At 27.3% G+C, this 19,048-nt stretch overlaps 2 protein-coding genes across 2 annotated transcripts; one reads left to right on the top strand and one right to left on the bottom strand.

The window, feature by feature from the left end:
• Positions 1-275: 275 nt before the first annotated feature.
• On the top strand, positions 276-1,079 carry Aspvir_003634 (uncharacterized protein; the record flags this gene model as incomplete). The annotated part of the gene is made up of 1 exon (XM_043266885.1): positions 276-1,079. The coding sequence occupies one exon, from the start codon at positions 276-278 to the stop codon at positions 1,077-1,079; it is 804 nt and encodes a 267-aa protein (XP_043122820.1).
• A 15,819-nt stretch (positions 1,080-16,898) lies between these two features.
• Positions 16,899-18,149, bottom strand: Aspvir_003633 (verruculogen prenyltransferase; the record flags this gene model as incomplete). Its single annotated transcript, XM_043266884.1, has 1 exon — positions 16,899-18,149. The coding sequence occupies one exon, from the start codon at positions 18,147-18,149 to the stop codon at positions 16,899-16,901; it is 1,251 nt and encodes a 416-aa protein (XP_043122819.1).
• Positions 18,150-19,048: the final 899 nt, after the last annotated feature.

Below are 19,048 nucleotides of genomic sequence, written 5' to 3'. Positions count from 1 at the left end.
GGTGTTGGACATTTCCCCCCCGCGATAAGGAAGGACGAGACCTCCGAGGTTCCACTAGTAAGAGCACTCACATAACTTTTCTCCCCGTTCACATTGTTTATTTTTTATTCTCACTCTTTATCTTCTGTCCGTTGATCTTGATAGTCTCAAAGTAAATCCTCTTTGCGGCCCATAGATTGCCCAACACAGAAAGATTCGTCCAGCTCTATTCTTCTTTCTCCATCAAGGCGGCCTCAGTCGAACTGCTTGCTCAAACACAGAGTACAAAAGACTTAATGATTACTATAACCTCAGAATCCTCACCTGGGACCCATGAGTCCACGGTCCAACCTGACCCTGGCCTTCACCTCCCCCGTATTCTCTGTCTGCACGGCGGTGGAAGCAACGCACGCATCTTCCGCGCTCAGTGCCGTTCCCTAAGCTTACAGTTAGAGGAACGCTTCCGCCTAATCTTTGCCGATGCGCCCTTTCTCTCTGGACCCGGACCGGACGTTGAGTCCGTCTATGCTGAATGGGGACCCTTTCGAAGCTGGGTACGCCCTACTGCAGGAGGATCCATGTCGGTTACATGGGGCCCTGGAACCGTGGATGTGGAAGCCGTCGATAAAGCAATCTCTAATGCGGTGCTGGCAGACGATAGTGCTGGAGCCACAGGACCAATAGTTGGTCTCCTTGGATTCAGTCAAGGGGCGAAAATGGCTGCCTGTCTACTCCTTCGTCAGCAGCAGGAGAATGCGAGACGAAACGGACCGAATAACCGCACAATAACGAACACTGCATACAGATTTGCCGTTCTCCTCGCGGGCAGAGGTCCTCTCGTAGCACTGGATAACGCGCGCAAAGATGTAGTCAATGGTGGGCCTCCCTCCCTACAGTTGCGGTTGCCCACAATCCACGTGCATGGCACTCGGGACCCAGGCCTCGCAATACATCGGGAACTGCTACATCGCGACTGCGTTAAGGACACCGCTCGTGTCATTGAGTGGGATGGCGGCCACCGGGTGCTGATCAAGACGAAAGATGTCGCTCTAGTGGTTGATGCTATTTTGCAGACTGCAAGGAAGACCGGAGTCATTTAAGACTTGTGGAGGGGGCATTATTTGTGGTGCCTGTCTTTTATACACTTCGTTGATGTGTGACTTGGGCCTTGGAGAGGCGGCAGAGAAATAGAGGCGTAAAGTGGCATAGAGGATAAAATGACTGTTTCGGCCACTGACTACTAACCCTAAAGGACTTCTTTAGTTTATTAATTAATATCTTATTAAGAGCTTAGTTCTATCTAGACTTCTATTCTAGGCTTAGCTTCTAGATATTAAGAACTATTATACTAAGATAGCAGCTTTACTTAAGTTCTAGTGGTCGAAGTGGTCATGATTTTATCCTCAGCATTGAGGAATCTGTAAAGGGCCACAGCCTCCTTCGGCCGCAGCGGACTATGATTGGTTACCCAGAAGACCGTTATATCGGTACCTGTTTAGCTGCCCCTAATATCAGACTCGGCCCCAGTATTGAGCTGGAAGACTCCATTTTGGCTCGAAATCCTTCCACGGCCAGACGCATAATCTCAGCCGGGTCTGTATCAGATAATTCTATGCCGGCCGCCATGGTCAGTTGTGGGAAAGACTTTGGTTGGTAGACTCTGGACAGTAATAGAAAGCAGGTCCTGTATGTAGGGAGGTCAAAGGACAGCAACACAGAGTTAAAACCAATTCGGTGTTCGGTACCAGCTCGCATTGCTCAGTTTCCCGAGACAGCTGCCCTCCAACCGAAGTCCAGTGTAGACTGGCTTACCCACCCCACAAATCCATACCTAACCCACCCAATCCATGCTTTGGGTGGATAAGGGCTGGCCCTAATCCAACCCATGTAGATATAGGTTGAACCTACTGTATCCGAATAGATATAGGTTAAACCATTAGGTACACATAATCTAGGGTCTCTTAAACTAATAAGCTTATCTAACTAGATCTAGGCCTAGATAGGGGGATGTTTTTATATCTATAGATAGAGAATAATCCTATCTATCTATATATAAAATAAAAATAGTAGATCTACTAAGAAAAACTAGTGTTCTTATCATTTTTAGATTTTAGAGGATAGTGATTAGGATAGTGAGGGTAAGATATATATATCTCTACACCACCTTTTAACCTAAGTGTAATGGATTGAGTATAGCTTCTGTGTCATTTTCCCTTGATTCATATTATGCTTACAGATGGCTGCGTTAAGCATACTATTTTTAATTATCTATTTTTATGCCTTAAGATGCTTGCGAAAGACTACTGTAAATATAATATATTATTAATAAAGATATATATAGACCCCCTTATCTGATAGGTTAGGAAGATAAGGATTAGTCTTATTATTAACTAATCTACTATTCTACTATACTATTCTAACTAAGTATCCTATTCTTTATTATTCCTAAGAGGCTTACCTAGTTAATAGGCTTATCTACCCTATCTAGTAGATTATCCTTATAATTTCTAATCCTTCTTCTTTAACTACCTAAGTATTAGTCATAATACCTACTAATATTAATATATTAGAGGAGGTTATTCCTATATCTCTATCTTAACTATAGGAACCTCTTAGTAATATACTAACTAAATAATAGAAGAATATAGATAATATACCTTCTAAAAGAAGTAAATCCTCTTCTATAACTATAAGGCCTTACTAGATATCTAATAAGGAAATCTAATAGCTATTCTAATATATTACTATACTTAAAAAGAACTAGTAGATATAGAAGTCTACTAATAAATTTAAATATAAATTAATTACTTACTAAAATAATACCTATATCTTCTTTAAAAATAAATAAGAGATTAAATTTAAGAATTTCCTTACTTTTACCTTAAAGTATTCCTTCTAAAAGAGAGAAGAATAGATCTAGGATATAGAATATATATTTTAAAAAGCTCTAAAGAAGTATAGACCTAATAAATTTAAAATTATTACTATAATCTTATAAATAGAATTAACCTATAGGTAGAGATGGTATAGTAAAATTAGAGAATTATTAATAGAGGACTACTAAAATATTAAGTATTTCTAATAGTTCTTTTAAGAATAGATAATTAACTTAATCTAGGATTCTATAACTATTAAGTTAAAAATAATTATATAATTATATAATACTAATTAATACTCTAATAAAGACCTATAGGAATTTTATATCTATTTAGATATATTAGAATAGTATTTTTCTTAATATTCTAAAAAGTAATAGGTACTAAACTTCTTTAGTTATTTTATAATAAAGTTATATATCTATATATAAGAGCACCTAGATATACTACCTAATATTAGAGATAAAATAGTATTATAAGTATCTAAATACTAGACTTTACTCTAATAGGGATAGAAATAAAAAAAGAAAGAATTAGGAAAATCTTAAGAAAAAAAGCCCTAAGAAGATAATTTATCTAAATATTTTTATCCTAATAATAATAATAGATTAAAATCTTAATAAAATTAACTTAATAAAGATAGTAAATCTTTAAAGTACTATAAGTATAGAAATAAAGAATACTTAGTAAATTAATATACTAAAAAGACTACTAAGATTTAACTATTTATAGTAAAAAATAATAAGAGATTAGAGTAAAACCTATATCTTTAATCTTCTATCTAGAAGTAGGGATAACTTATTATTTTTATATTTTAATAAATCTAGTAAATAGTCTTAAAATATATATAGATCTAGATAGTTATACTAAGGTTAATATTATTAGTATTACTTTTATAAAGTCCTAGAAACTATAATAAGTAAAACTTATAGTCTTTATTATTAAAGTTATTAATAACTTTATTACTCCTACTTATAGGGTCTAGAAAGTCTCTATTATTATCTATAATTCTAGAGGGATAAAAAGAAGCTTTAAATAAATATATATTATAATTAATTATAATTTATAACTAGAAGAAAGCCCTATTCTTCTTTCTATAATTATATTATATAATCTTTATATTTATCTTTTACTATAGAATTATTAGTAGTGATTTAAGACTCCTACTTACTTAATTCTAACTCTATATAAGTTTATAAAGATATACTAGAATTATATAATAGTATTTATTATTATAAAGTTACCTAAGTAAATATAGCTTTTAGAAAAAAAAGAATAAAGATCTCTTAATTTAAAGATTAAAAAATTACCTTCTAAACTATATAAGTATCTTAATATCTTTTCTTTAAAGAATTCTAAAATTATACCCTCTTATTCCTCTTAAAATTATACTATTAAACTTAAATCTAATAAAATACTACTATTTAGCCCTATATACCTACTCTCTTAGTTAGAGTTATAAGAATTATAAGGTTATATTAATAAGAATCTTACTTATAGAAGAATCTAGCTATCTAAAAGTTTAGTAGGAGCTCCTATCTTATTTATTCTAAAGAAAGATAGTAAGCTTAAACTATATATAAATTACTAAAATCTTAATAAAGTAATATATAAGAATTAGTACCCCTTACTCTTTATATTAGAAATTCTTAATAGGCTATCTAGAGCTAAATATTTTAGTAAGATTAATATCTAAAATATCTATTATTATATCTATATTAAGGAAGGTAATAAATAGAAGACTATATTTTAGAGCTATTATAGTTATTATAAATATATAATTATATCTTTTAAATTTATTAATACTCCTACTATCTCCTAAAACTATATAAATATAGCTCTATATAATATTTTAGATATCTTCTATATTATATATCTAGATAATATCCTTATCTTCTTAGTAACTAGAAAGGAATATATCTATTATATTTAATAGATTCTATAAAGATTATAAAAAGTAAAGCTATATACTAAAGCTTCTAAATATATTTTTTACTAAGATTATATTAAATTCCTTAATTATATTATATCTACTAATAATACTTTAATAGATATAACTTATATTAAAGTTATTATTAACTAGGAGGAACCCTATAGTTACTATAATATTTAAGTTTTTTTAGGATTTTATAACTTTTACTAAAGATTTATTAGAAATTACTTTCTAATAGCCTTACCCTTAACTAGCTTACTTAAAGATATAAAAGAAGGGAAGAAGCTAGGCCTAGTTAAATTTATATTTATTAAGAAGTTAGTCTTTTAATACTTTATTAATATATTCTAAATAGCTTTACTATTATAATACTTTAACCTAGCTTTATCTATTTAAATTAAAATTAATACCTCTAAGAAGGGTATAGCTAGTATACTCTCTTAGCTAGATAAATAAAGAAGATAGTATCTAGTTATCTTTTAGTTAAGAAAGTTTATAGAAGCTAAGCTTAATTAGGTTATACTAGATAAGAAACTCTTTACTATTATTTACTTCTTTAAATATTAGTATTAATATATTAAAGAGATAGTGCACTAAGTAGAAGTGCTTTTAAATTATATAAATTTATAGATATTTATAAAATAACTAAAATTAAATAGTAGATAAGCCTGTTAGCTTATCTTATTAATACTATATAATTTTATTATTAAGTATTAAAAGGGAAAGGCTAACCCTATAGATATATCTATAAGATAATATAATAGTTAGTTAGTAGTATAGCTAAAGGATGCTAATATTATTATACTAATYTATTARTAAATAGTTAGTATAYAGTCCCTAAGRATATTATATTAAGTARACTATAAAYTARAGCTAAGTAATRTAYTATTAGAGCTCTATAATTATAGAAATTATATATCTAAGTAAGATATTATATACTAGGATAATCTAAAGAGATTAATAAATAATTAATTAATCTYTTATACTCTTATTAAAGTAGCTACTTATAATAAGAATATCTATTTAATTAATATTATAAAAAATCTAAAAGAGTTAATTAACTAAGTCTAGAGTAAGGACCCTAAGATACTTAATTAAATTATTACTATATATAAAAGTCTCTTTAGATAAAAGTATTAAGCTATTAACTAAGAAAATTTATTATACTTTAAAGATAAGCTATTTATATCTAATACTAAATAATTAAAATAGTATTTAATTAGCTTATACTATAATAAGCCCCTTACAGGGTATTTTAGTTAAAATAAAACTAAAGTACTATTAAAATAGAAATTTTATTAGACTAATATATAAAAGGATATTAAATCTTATATTAAGAAATATATAATATATTAAGAAACTATAATTCTAAGATATAGATTATATAGAAAGCTTAAATTACTACTATTACCCTTCTTTCTATTTAATAAATTATTAATAGACTTTATTATAGGTCTACCTCTAGTACTATATAAGATAACTATAGTTAATAGTATACTAGTTATTATTAATTAATTTTTAAAGTAGTCTTTATTCTTTTCTATCTTTACTATAATTATAGTACTAGAACTAGCTAAACTATTTTATTARRAAGTAGAATTATAGTTTAGACTACTAAATAGAATTATTTTAGACTAAGGATCTATCTTTATAAGTAAATTYTAGGGTAAATTATATTATTTAATAAAAATTAAATAATAATTATTAATAGTATTTTATCTATAGATTAATAGATAGATAGAATAAATAAATTAAATCCTTAAATAATATCTCTAATATTTTATTAATAAAGAATAAAATAATTAGTTAATTCTCTTAAGATAAGCTAAATTTATTATTAATAAGAGAGTTAATATTACTTTAAATAAAAGCCTCTTTAAAATACTATTAGATTATAATCCTAACTTCTATATATATACTAAGAATAGTATTAAGAAAGAAGAGATCCTAGTTATAGTAATATAAGTATAAAAGCTCTTAGATCTTTAAGAAAGATTAAGGAAATAATAGTAAAAAGCTAGTAAGGCTTAAGTAAAGTACTATAATAAATATTATAAAGAAATAATCTTTAAAAAAAGAGATTTAGTAGCTCTATTAATAAAGAATTTAAAGTTAAAAGTATTAAGTTAGAAACTAATATCTATATTTATTAGACTATTCTAGGTACTTAATACTATAAATATATAAATATATTAAATTATTTTACCTACCTAATATAACTAAATCTATAATATCTTTTATATATTATATTTAGAACTATAGAATTATTTAAAGAATAATAAAATACTACTAATACTAGAGCTTAAAGATAATAATAAGTAAGAGGTTAAAGAGGTTAAAGATAATTAATTTATTAATAATAAACTTTATTATTTAGTAAAGTAGAAAGATTAGCTATTAGAGTATAACTAATAGGTATATACTAATAATATTGGGATATTCATTATCATTAAGGACATGGAGTCTTTAAAGAGTGTGAGGGTAGGGGGTAGGCTAGTGGCCACCCTATATATATCTTCTTTACTTTAAGGAATTCTAGCTATCTTTTATATTTTAACCTAAGCTAAGAATGAATATAAGGTCTAACTAACTATATAAATAGTAATATTAGTTATTAGATATTATTATATATCTAATATAGCTTCTCTAAAGCTATATATCTATAGTTAATATTATATCCTCCCCTACTTAAATTAAACTTTATCTATAGAGTTCTTAGTCAGCACCTATCAGTCTAACTATATAGATATAACTATTACTAAGAGATATTAATTTCTGAATCTAGTATTTAGATATTATTATTCTTTATACTATTATTTTAAAATTACTATAGTAGTAGCTAAGTATATTCTTTATTTAATATATAAGAGGTATAATTAGATTACCTTACTTAATAATATTAATAAGTAAGTTATCTAAGTAATTAGTAATCCTTAAGTACTATATAAAGAATTATAGTAAATATTATTATTTATATATATATATAAATAATTAAATTAATAAAGGTAGAATTAACTAATAAGTATAAATAAATAAGTAAGTATTTACTACTAGTATATATAGCCTAAGTATAAATATCTCTAACTTTTCTTACTTAATATATAAGATATTTTATAATTAAATCTTAATATTAGATCCCCTAGCTTAGCTTTTATTTATTTAGATTAATAGACTTTTATAGTTTCTTTTTTTTATAAAGTATATTCACCTTCTTTAACTCCTTAGTTATTATACTCCTATTTCTAATTTAAAGATACTTATTTCTAATTATTATAGTACTATTAAGTAGGTAATAGAGAAGTACTTTTTTCTATTAATAAAGTAAGATAGATTCTATATTACCCTTCTAGATATAGTATATAATATTAAATAGTCTTATAGTAAGAGTAGTAAACTATTAACTAAGCTAATTATTAATCTATCTTAGTAATTAGCTATTATTCTCTATTAGTAAGGTATTACTATAGGTCCTAGTTATAAATAATATATAGACTCTAGTATATTTCTTAAATATATTATATCTCCTAAGTATAATTTAAATAATATAACTTAAATATTATTTTAGGGTGCTTATACTAACTACCTATAATATAGAAAAGATTTAAACTATAAATTCTACCTTAGTTATAGTAAGTAATAGAATTCTAAAGATAATATATAAGTTTCTTATTTTAAATTTTTTACTAATAGTTACTTATTTATATAGAATAATTCTATAAGCTAATAATCTACTAAAGATTTAAAATAATAGTCCTACCTTATAAGATATACCTTTAAGTAAAACTATTAATATATCTATTAAATAATAATTAAATACTTTATATTAGACCTCTTCTAAGCTTACTATTAAATCTAGCTTAAATTATTATAATTATTACTTTTCTTCTTTTATAAGTAAAGCTATTCTGCCTACACCTAATACTAATCTAAAATATTAGACTAGATTAAGTTAATTAAGTAGTTCTAAAAAGAACCCTATTCCTATATTAAGTATTTATTATTACTATACTACTATAGAAAAAGCTTAGGCTAAGGTAGTATACTCTAATCTCTTAATCTTTCTAATACTAAGTAGTAATCCTCTAATCTTAGATATTATTCTAACTTTAAGTACTATAGATCTCTTTATTTTTAGTATAGGTCCTACTATAAAAGCTATTACTATTAATCCTTACTTAAATCTATCTTAGCCTAACCCTATCTTTTCTAGTCTTAGTAATCTAAAGAGTAAATATTATCTTACTTTAAGTAGAGTATCTCTAACTCTCTTTAAAAAATATTATTTTATCTATTCTTTTAATAGTACTATTCTCTCTTAATCTATATTAATATCTAACTTTAAAGACCTTATTATACTTTAAGTAGTTTAGAAGAATCTTACTTATTTTTTTAAGCTTATTAATAGAAAAATTTTAAAGCTTAAGAAAGCTCTTTACCCTAATAAAGTAGATAATAATAATAAAGAACTTAATCTAAAGAATAAAATATATTAGGATAAGTAACTTACTAGTCTTACTAGCCTTAAGATAGAGATAGAGGCTAAGATAGTTAAGTATTACTTCTATTAAAGAAGCTAATAAAGTTAAGAAAGCCTAAAAGATCCCTTTATTTAGTTATTTTTTTTTATATTTAACTATTTTTTAAGTAGTTTTAACTCTAATTAAATAGGTCTTTTTCTCTCCTATCTAAATATTCTTATAATACTAGATAACTTATCCTTCTCTAATTACTCCTAATAAGTTAGAACTACTATTATAAATAGTTTATTAAAGTTTATATCTCTCCTATTAGCATTCTATTAGGTTTAATTATTTTTTAATAAATTATATAGTATTCCCCTATTTAATTTATTATTTAAAGAAGTTAAGTTAATTTTACTCTAGTTACTTTCTAGAGTTAACTTCTTTAGACAGTATATAGGGTAGCTAGTTTTTATTAGTATATTATTAATATATTCTTAAATCTTTATTTATTAAGTATATTATTTTATTAAAATACCCTCTTTTATCTACTTTAAATATACTCCTAAATATTTAGTAGATTCCTAATTCTTTTAARTTATTTTTAAAAGTTTATTATATAAGAATAARGGTTCTTTAACYTCTTTAAGYACCTTATATACTTTAATTAATATATAAAGTAATAATCYTAYCTTYTATAGTTATTATATTAGTATAGCTAATATCTATAGTTTCTCTAGCTTATTATTAAAATTAGCTTCTACTAATTATTAGCTATTAATTAAGTTCTCTACTATATATCTATTAGGTTCTGAAATAGTATATATACTAAGTAGGTATAATTATTTAATCTTATATAGATTAAACTATTTATATTAGAACTTCTAAGGGGATTTATTCTAAATAAGGACCTATTAATCTTTTATAAGACTAGATTTCTTTATATTACTATCTTAAATTAAGTTCTATTTAATTATATATACTAATAGCTTCTTATTAGCTAGGGATTATATATAGTTAATATATTATAATTAAGTTTTAATACCTTAGGCAGTTAGTTAATTAGTTTATAGATAACTAGATAGTAATAGATATATACTATAGAGAAGGTAGAATAGTAATAACTTTATCTAGGTATAGATATATACTTAAGTAGTAAAGATAGCTAGAGGTAGGTATTTATCTTATAGATATATTAGTTTATTTATAAGATACTTTATTAATATCTTACCTAGTAAGCTATTTATGTTTTTATTCTTACTATTAGTTCTAGGATAGTTTAGAGTTATTATATAATATTTTACCTTAAGAATCTTAAGGTAAGCTGCTATAACTTAGGATAGAAGGTTTAAATTATTATCTAAGAGTAGTTCCTTAAATACTCTATAATTAATAAAGATATCTTTATAGAGAAAATAGRCTAATATATYCTYTTTTATATTAGRTATAGCTTTTACTATAACCTAACTAGTTATATAATTAATARCTATAATAATCTATTAATTACTATTTARTATTATAGATAGATACCTAATAAGATTAATTCCCTAATATTTAAATAGATAAATACCCTTCTTYACTAAGTRCTATATAGCTTTATATTTAAGATTTAGTCTTAAAGGCTTTACTATTTAATAATTTAGATAGCTTTTAGTAATATCTTAGATATCTTTTTATATTATAGGCCACTAGGCATAGGTATAAATTACTTTAAGTAAGGCTAGATAGGCTAGATAGCTAAACTAGTTATAAAGCTATAATATAAAGTCCTTTTAAAAGGGAATTTTAAGATATAGTATTTTAATATCTTTATTAATATAATATAGTTAATTAATAGATTATTAGTTAATAAATTCTACTTTAAGTTAAAAGTTTAGTACTAATATCTTAATCTTTATTTTAATATTATTAGATATATTTAGATCCTTACTCTTTAGGAATAAGATCATTAACAGATGCTATTCTAGTTTATAGAGATATAATAGTATATAAAGGCATTCTTTACTAGTTATCTACTATAACTATATTATAGATAGACTAAAAATAGGTATTTATACTTAATTTACTAGACCTTCTTTAATAAAGTCTAGTTAATAATTTATTATATTAGAGATAACCACCTTGGTTCCTTTATAATACTTAATAACTAGATTATATATTTAAAACTCTTTAATCTAATATATAAGATATTTTAAATACATCTTTATATAGATAAGATATTAAAGGCTTTTATAATCTATTATAATTATAATAGGCTAACTATTATTAATATAGTAGTTCTATTATTAGAGTACTTTTTTAATTATAAGAAGTTCTTTCTTATATATAAGATAGTTTTTTTTAGTATTATTAAGCTTTTACCTATTAAATACTATAGGATGCTACTATTCCTTTTTATCTTATTATAATAATACTATATTAAGAGCCTATTCAGATATATTAGTCTTAATTTAATATAGTAGTAAGGGATTAGTAATCTTAAGAATAGGTATATAAACTATTATATTCTTTAGTATTATAAATACTTACTAATATTAAGTATTCTAAATTATAGATTAAAACTTCTTCTTATAAAGTAAAGCATCTAATTCCTTTAAGAGTTTATAAAGAGGAGCTATAATTCTTATAAACTTATATATAAATTAGTAATAGTATATAGCTAGTCCTAAGAATAATTAAACTTTATAAATATTTATTAGTTTTAATTATATCTTTATAACCTTAATCTTTATAGGCATTAGTTAAACTAGTCTATTACTAATAATATAGCTATAAAATTATATTTCTCTCTTAGTAAATATATACTTAGAGAGTTTTATATATAACTAATATTCTTAGAGTTAGTTAAGTACTTATTAAATATGCTTCTAATATTCCTTTTCTAAGTCTAAGAAGATTAAGATATTATTAAGATATACTACTATAAAGTTAAGGTCTTATATAATACTATTTATTATTATCTAGAATAATATAAAAGTATTATAAAGTCTAAATAGTATTACTAACTACTTAAATTTACTAAATAATATATTAAAAGCTATCTTTAAAATTAATAATTTACCTATTTATAATTACTAATAACTAGAGAGAAGATTAAGCTTTAAAAGATACTTAGCTTAATCTACTTAATCTAGGAGTTCTTAAATTCTTAATAATAGATAGATATTCTTTATAGTTACCTTATTAAGTAAGTAGTAGTTAATATAAAATTATTACTTTCTATCTAGCTTTAGRATAATTATAATAGAAAAGCCCTAAGTACTAATTAATAGATAAATAACTACTTTCTTTAAAAGCTCTTTAACTTATCTTTTTATTTTACTAAATTTCTCTAGTAACTAAGGATAAGAGTTAATATTAATTAGTAGTAAATCTTCTATATTAATATAATATTCTAATAATTAAACTAAAGATATTCCTATAACTAACTCTTCTCTAAATATATCTTTATACTAAGCTAGAAGAGAACTTAATTATTATAGATTAGTTAATACTTCTTTACTTCTCTTTTATTCTTAAATAATATATAACTAAGCTTCTTATTAACCCTTCTAAAGAGTATATTAAAGCTATTTTATAAAGATAAAATTAAGAGATATTTCCTTATTAATCTTAATTTAAGTTCTTAAATTAATAGGGTAGATAGTTATATATTTTATTCTATATTCTTTAATAACCATCCTTCCTATAACCTAATTAATATTAGGGTTAAAGTATTTTAGCTAGTTTTAATCTAAGATAATATTATACTCTATTATTTTAAGGACCTAGGGAGTGATAATATAGTACTAATTACCTAATTTAAGTAGAATTTAAACTTAATATAATATATATATAAATCTACTATTTAGTAGATAAATCTGTAGTTATTTAGATATTTATTAAAATTAAAACTATAAAGAAGGTAATAAATTAGCTAGATATTTTAAAATAAATATATAACTAGAGCTATAGTCTAATAGTACTTAGAGATAGATTACTATCTAAGAAGCTTTAAGTATAGTAAGGAAATAGAGAATATTAGATCTAAGAGTATTTAAATAAGTATTAATATTATTATAGTCTTCTAGCTCTAAATCTATTTCTATTATATTAGATAGTCCTTCTTATAGTAGCTAATTTTCCTTATTACTATTATTATTAGAATTATTATAATCCTTTAGTAGTTTAAGATTATTAAATACTTTATATTTCTTAACTTTAGAAGCCTATAATAGTTAACTAACTAGTACTTCTATATCTAATAGTCTATTATATTTCCTAACTACTTCTTATAATTAGATTATAGCTAGTTTAGTATAGTATAAGCTTAGATATTATAGCCTTTCTATCTATAATTAAAATAAGCTTAATTAGTTTAATACTATACCTTTTATTTATATATTTCCTTCTTAGGTTAATTAGGGGATGTAGTAATAGTATTTAAATTAATATTTATTAAATCTATTTAATAATTATTAATTTCTCTAAAGAATTAAAGCTAGACCTAAGTATATAAGGCTACTCCCTATTTATACTTAGTAAAATAATAAACTATATTATTAAAAGTAGTTAGTTTATTATAATTTTCTATCTAGTAAGCATACAGAACTAGCTTTAAATTAGTAATAAACTTCTAGATTAATATATTATTAGGAATTCTAGATTTAATGTATTTAGTAGCTTTAATTAAGGAAGTAGTATAGAATTATATAATTTAATTTTCTTAAGTATATCTCTTATATTCTTCCTAATATTTATTCTCTTCTCTAATTTCTCTAAAATAGTCTTAGACCTACTATTTAAAAGTATCTAAGATAGTTATAATAGCTATTAGATTATATTTAGCCTTCTACTTATAAGTATTTTATTACTCTTTAGCCTACCTTATAAGATAATACTTAACTACTATAATCTTTTTAAGTTTAGTAGCTTTCTTCTAAATAAGAGTTTACTTATTATAAAAGTATTTATTAATCTATTATAGCTACTTTATTACAGCATCCTTACTATACTTACTATTATATATAGAAATTAGTTTAAGGTTAGAAATCTTCTAATATAGCTTAAGTACTTTAGGAAGAATAGTAAGGAAAACTATAGAATTAGAAGTAGTATTTATAGCTTCTATAGTTCTATCTATATTAGTATAATCTAGATAGTTATACTAGTCTTAGAGAAGTTTAACTAACTATTTATATAGCTAGATTAGCTTAGCCTAGGTATCTTTATTTATACCCTAGGTAGTAAGAGTAAAYTACTATTAGAGTTAAAGATATTYTATCTTAAAGYTATTAYTATAATTAATAGYCTAGGTTTAAGGGRTCTCTATACTAGAAGATATARATTTAATATTATCTATTTTATTAAGTAAAGAATAATATCTAATTAAGAGTAGAAGTTAGATTAATAATTATTAATATTAATTTAAACTTATTAAAATAACTTTAGTAACTCCTAATTTATCTTTCTTTAAGGTCTAATTATTAATCCTATATTTATTACTATTTAAAAGACTCTAATAGCCTATAATATCTATAACTTATGATATTACTATAGGGAAGAGTTAATAAGAATATTCTAATAATAAATTATCACCCTCTTAGGTATCTTAATTAGTCTAAGAAGGTTAAAAACTATTAATCTAAGGTATTTTCTATTAAATTAGGGATAATTAATATAAGGGATTTTATTAAAGTTAAATTATTAATAATATTTCTAAGGGTTAGTARACTAAGGCTACTATAATTTAGATTAATTCTTTATAAGAGGTTTTAAACCTTCCTAGGAATTAAGTATTATATATTTACTTAATCTAGATATACTACTAGATAGGATATTTATTATTATTAAGGATATAGAGTCTTTAAAGAGTATAAGGATAAGGGATAGATTAGTAGCTACTCTATATATATCTTCTTTACTTTAAGAGATTCTAGCTATCTTTTATATTTCAACCTAAGCTAAGAATAAATGTAAGGTCTAACTAACTATATAAATAATAATATTAGTTATTAGATATTATTGCACACCTGATATAGCTTCTCTGAAGCCATATGCCCACAGTTAATATCACAATATAATAAATATTTAGGGAGTTATTCAGAAGTATAAGAGATATAAAGTAAAATTATCTATTCTATCTAATATAGCTATATTAGGAAAAGCTAGGTATAATAAAAGATTATTATTAAAGTATAAGGGTATTATTAATATCTAATAATCTTCTTAAATTTCTTTAAGAATAAGGGGAAAAGTATTCTTAATATCTACTAGATAAGAAATTCTATTAGGATTATTATTACTATAATAGTAAGTAATGATATAGTAAACTATATTAAAAAAATAATATTAGATAGTAACCTAGGTTATATAACTATTATTACCTAGGATTAGATATAGTAACTACTAGCTATAATAATATTTCTACTTTACCTTACTAGTATTAAGATTAGGGGCCTATAGTAAACTAAGCTTACTCTAATAAGTAGTATAAAAAGTCTAATAAGTAGATATATTATCTTAAGTTATTATTAGTAATATACTATAATATTAATACTAAGGTAATAAAAAACCTACTATAATAGTCTACTTATTACTAGTTAAACTATAATAATAGTGATAGCATAGCTTAATATAGTTAAATATAGAGATAAAAGTAATAATAATATAGGAGAGGTTACTCTATATTATATCTAATTCTTATTAGGATTAAAGAATCTAGAGTACTACTCTAGGATTATAGTAATGGTGTGGCTAGAATACTAAAAAAAGGGGGTAATCTGAATACTAGAGGTTACCTAACTAGATAGTATAGATATCCATAGTATCCATAGTTAAACCCCTGTGGATATAAGGGGTGGGTGAGATACCTAGTGGTTTACCCATAATCCATGTGGGTTAGATCAGACATGCTGTGGGTCAACCCATATCCACCCCACAGCCAGTCTAGTCCAGTGCTCATGAGACAGTTCGCCAAGTGTCACGTGACTTTACCCACTTACTGGTCCACGGTCCACCTCAGCGTATCCACACAAACGCTGTGGGGAACCGGGAGTGTACTGCAAAGACATACACGAAACAAGTCAATATTTACTCAAACTCTTTGACATAGTAGCGCAACCGTTTACCCTTCCACTAATTTTACTTCCAGCCTGCCGACAATGGAGAAAGAGCCTTTGAAATCGACTTCGCCTTCAGTATCCTACAGAGGTATGCTCAAGCTAGAGGAACAATTTAGGAATGCATCATCATCCACTCGAACAGACATGCAATTCGACTCGCTTGAGTCCTACAAATTCCAAGGTTGCTATTCCTCGAATTGCGCGCCCCCAGTCATGGAACGAAGCCCGCCGTGCTAAGAGAGCATGCCTGGGATGCAGACAAAAAAAGGCCAAATGTGACAACAAAATAATCTGATTCCTGTTCAAAGGAGAATTGTTCCACAACATACATGCAAGCATGATTACATATCTGAGTGAAGTCCATTCAATCGCAACTAAGCACCAATTTTCCAGTAGTACACTGTTGTATAAGGGCCAGTTTTAGGACGATATGAGAAAGATAGAACATGCTGCAACCCGGATGTTTTGTCAAAATCACACCTAGGGCTATCGCCGTCAAGATTAGCGGTGGATGAACCTTTATCCACCCATTGAGGGTAATAACTTACTAGTATGTTTTTAAATTATCCTTGTATCTGCGTGCCTCCTCTTTCCATCCAAGCTTTTCAAATAAAGCCACTACTGCATCGGCGGCTTTGCTGTCAGTCAGGTATGCTAGAGGAAAGTATACCTTCGGCTGCGGCCATATTTCTCCAGGACGGATCTCAAAGTTGAAAATCAGCGCTTGGTCATCGAAAAATTCACGCTCCTCAGATGCTGATTTGCTAGCTTCACCGCAAGATTCGGCGTTCGTGCTTTTCCTCAAGAGGGAATTTTGAAGGGACGCAAAATGATACCCTTCGGGAATCTGAAGAATAGACCATATCTCACGCAGTAGCTCTAGCCCCTCAGCAATACCAGGGGCGTTCTTGAGTCGGCCCCCCAGCGTGTAAATATCAGCAAGCCGGTCATATTTCCACAAGCACTCATAAAGATAGAGCTTGAATCGAGTTCGGGACATATCAACGTGATCACAAGCCACGGTGGCAAATTCGGTTGTCTGGGGTGCAGTGGGGTTTGCAGGTTTCATCTTAATTTCTGCAAAGTATTCTTCAATAGGACGTAAAGCAGGTATCAACAAGTCTTTTCCATCATCAATATTCCGAAACGCCTGAAAGGAAAGTTCAGAGATTGGGGTTTTGGTGACCATGGACTTTGCTGATAGGAACCAATATCCTTTCAGTGTTATGCTGCCAGTACGGGGGAGCTCCACGGCAAGTAAACCCTGGGTCTTGAAAGAAGGTGATAGACTATTGTAGCAGGTAGGTTGCAACATCTCTTTTTCCTCTTTCTTAGTTAAATTGAGGTGACTTGCAAGCAGGTGGTACGGCTGTAAGTCCACCTCAACGCCAGTCACTTGGCCAAGCCTGGCCATCGCCTCTTCGGTCGATAGCTCGCCGAAGGGGTCCTGAGGGCTCACACAGCTGGAGTAGGCCCTGGGCTGGAATCCGAGACGTATGGTGCTTCCTGACCTCTGGAAATTTTGGCTTATTTCCAGTGGATGATAATCGTAGCCGCTGCCTGGTCCAGGACCCAAAATAGGTATAATGTGATGCCCAAAGAAGCATAAGTACTGGTATTGCTTGTTGATATCGTAGTTGGCAAGCAGGAGGTGCTGTCCTAGGACAGGGCCTGCTTGTTTCCACCACTGACGCTGCGCTTGGTCCTCAAAATGAAAAACAAGATCTAGGGCTTCGAATGGTGCTGCCTTCATAGCGGATCCTGTGGGCAGGTCGTGATTTTGTGGGTGGATAGTCATGACTGAGCGTCTCACATTCGAAGGAAAATCTTTGTGAGTATGGGTTGTGCCTGAGATGGTGATAAGCAAGTCTCTTCCTGAGACTAACCAGCTAACTATTTATACCCACTGGGGAAAATGTTGCTCGAGACTGTTGGGCCGCCATCTAACCCGATGCGTGTCTAACAACTCAGTAAAGGCCCCGCCGACAGATAGTAGGTAGTACTGTGTTACACTGAACGAAATGGCAGTGAGACTATCGTACATAGAAAATTGAACTTGAACGAATACTGTGTACGCATAGACGTATCATTGCAGTGACATATCAATTTTCTGACTCTAGTTAACTAACTAACGTTACACTACATCATGTAGGAATGCACCTCAGACGTAATCATCTATAGTTCTAGAGATCAGCTTTTGCGTGGACGTTACACTACCTAATGTAGGAATGCACCTCGAGCATGCTAATTACAAGGTTGATAGCTCGGTTTTCTTTGTACAAAAAGTCCCTCATAGTAGATTTCAGAATTCTGGGTACTCTTAGATGTATCACCCATCCCCTCTGATGTGAGTGGTGCGATTGTACAGAGCTTGGCGCTCCTGAAGAGGGCTGCCTTTGTGTGGCGTTGCTGGACGTGGTACGGAGTACATAGTGCAAACTAGTGGCCTTGTTGATCACCAGTCACACGCGTCAATCATTTATCAGTCAGACAAGAGGAGGAAAATCGAAGTTACAGGATATCATGTCCTACGCAGAGCGTAATATTACACGGCAAGGTACAGTACCATGCAAAGTACATTCATTTTACGGCGTCTCTCAATTGAATGAGGCCTGCTCAATGATTGATCTGCGCTAAGAGCTTGGGCCGGGGCTAGAAAAGAGTGACAAAGAGTGTAATTGTAAAACTGATTTTGAG

This window comes from Aspergillus viridinutans (assembly GCF_018404265.1).
Source record: "Aspergillus viridinutans IFM 47045 DNA, scaffold_2, whole genome shotgun sequence".
NCBI classification, from domain to species: domain Eukaryota; kingdom Fungi; phylum Ascomycota; class Eurotiomycetes; order Eurotiales; family Aspergillaceae; genus Aspergillus; species Aspergillus viridinutans.
Note: the sequence above shows the minus strand (reverse complement) of the source record. Positions and strands in the feature narration are given on the sequence as shown.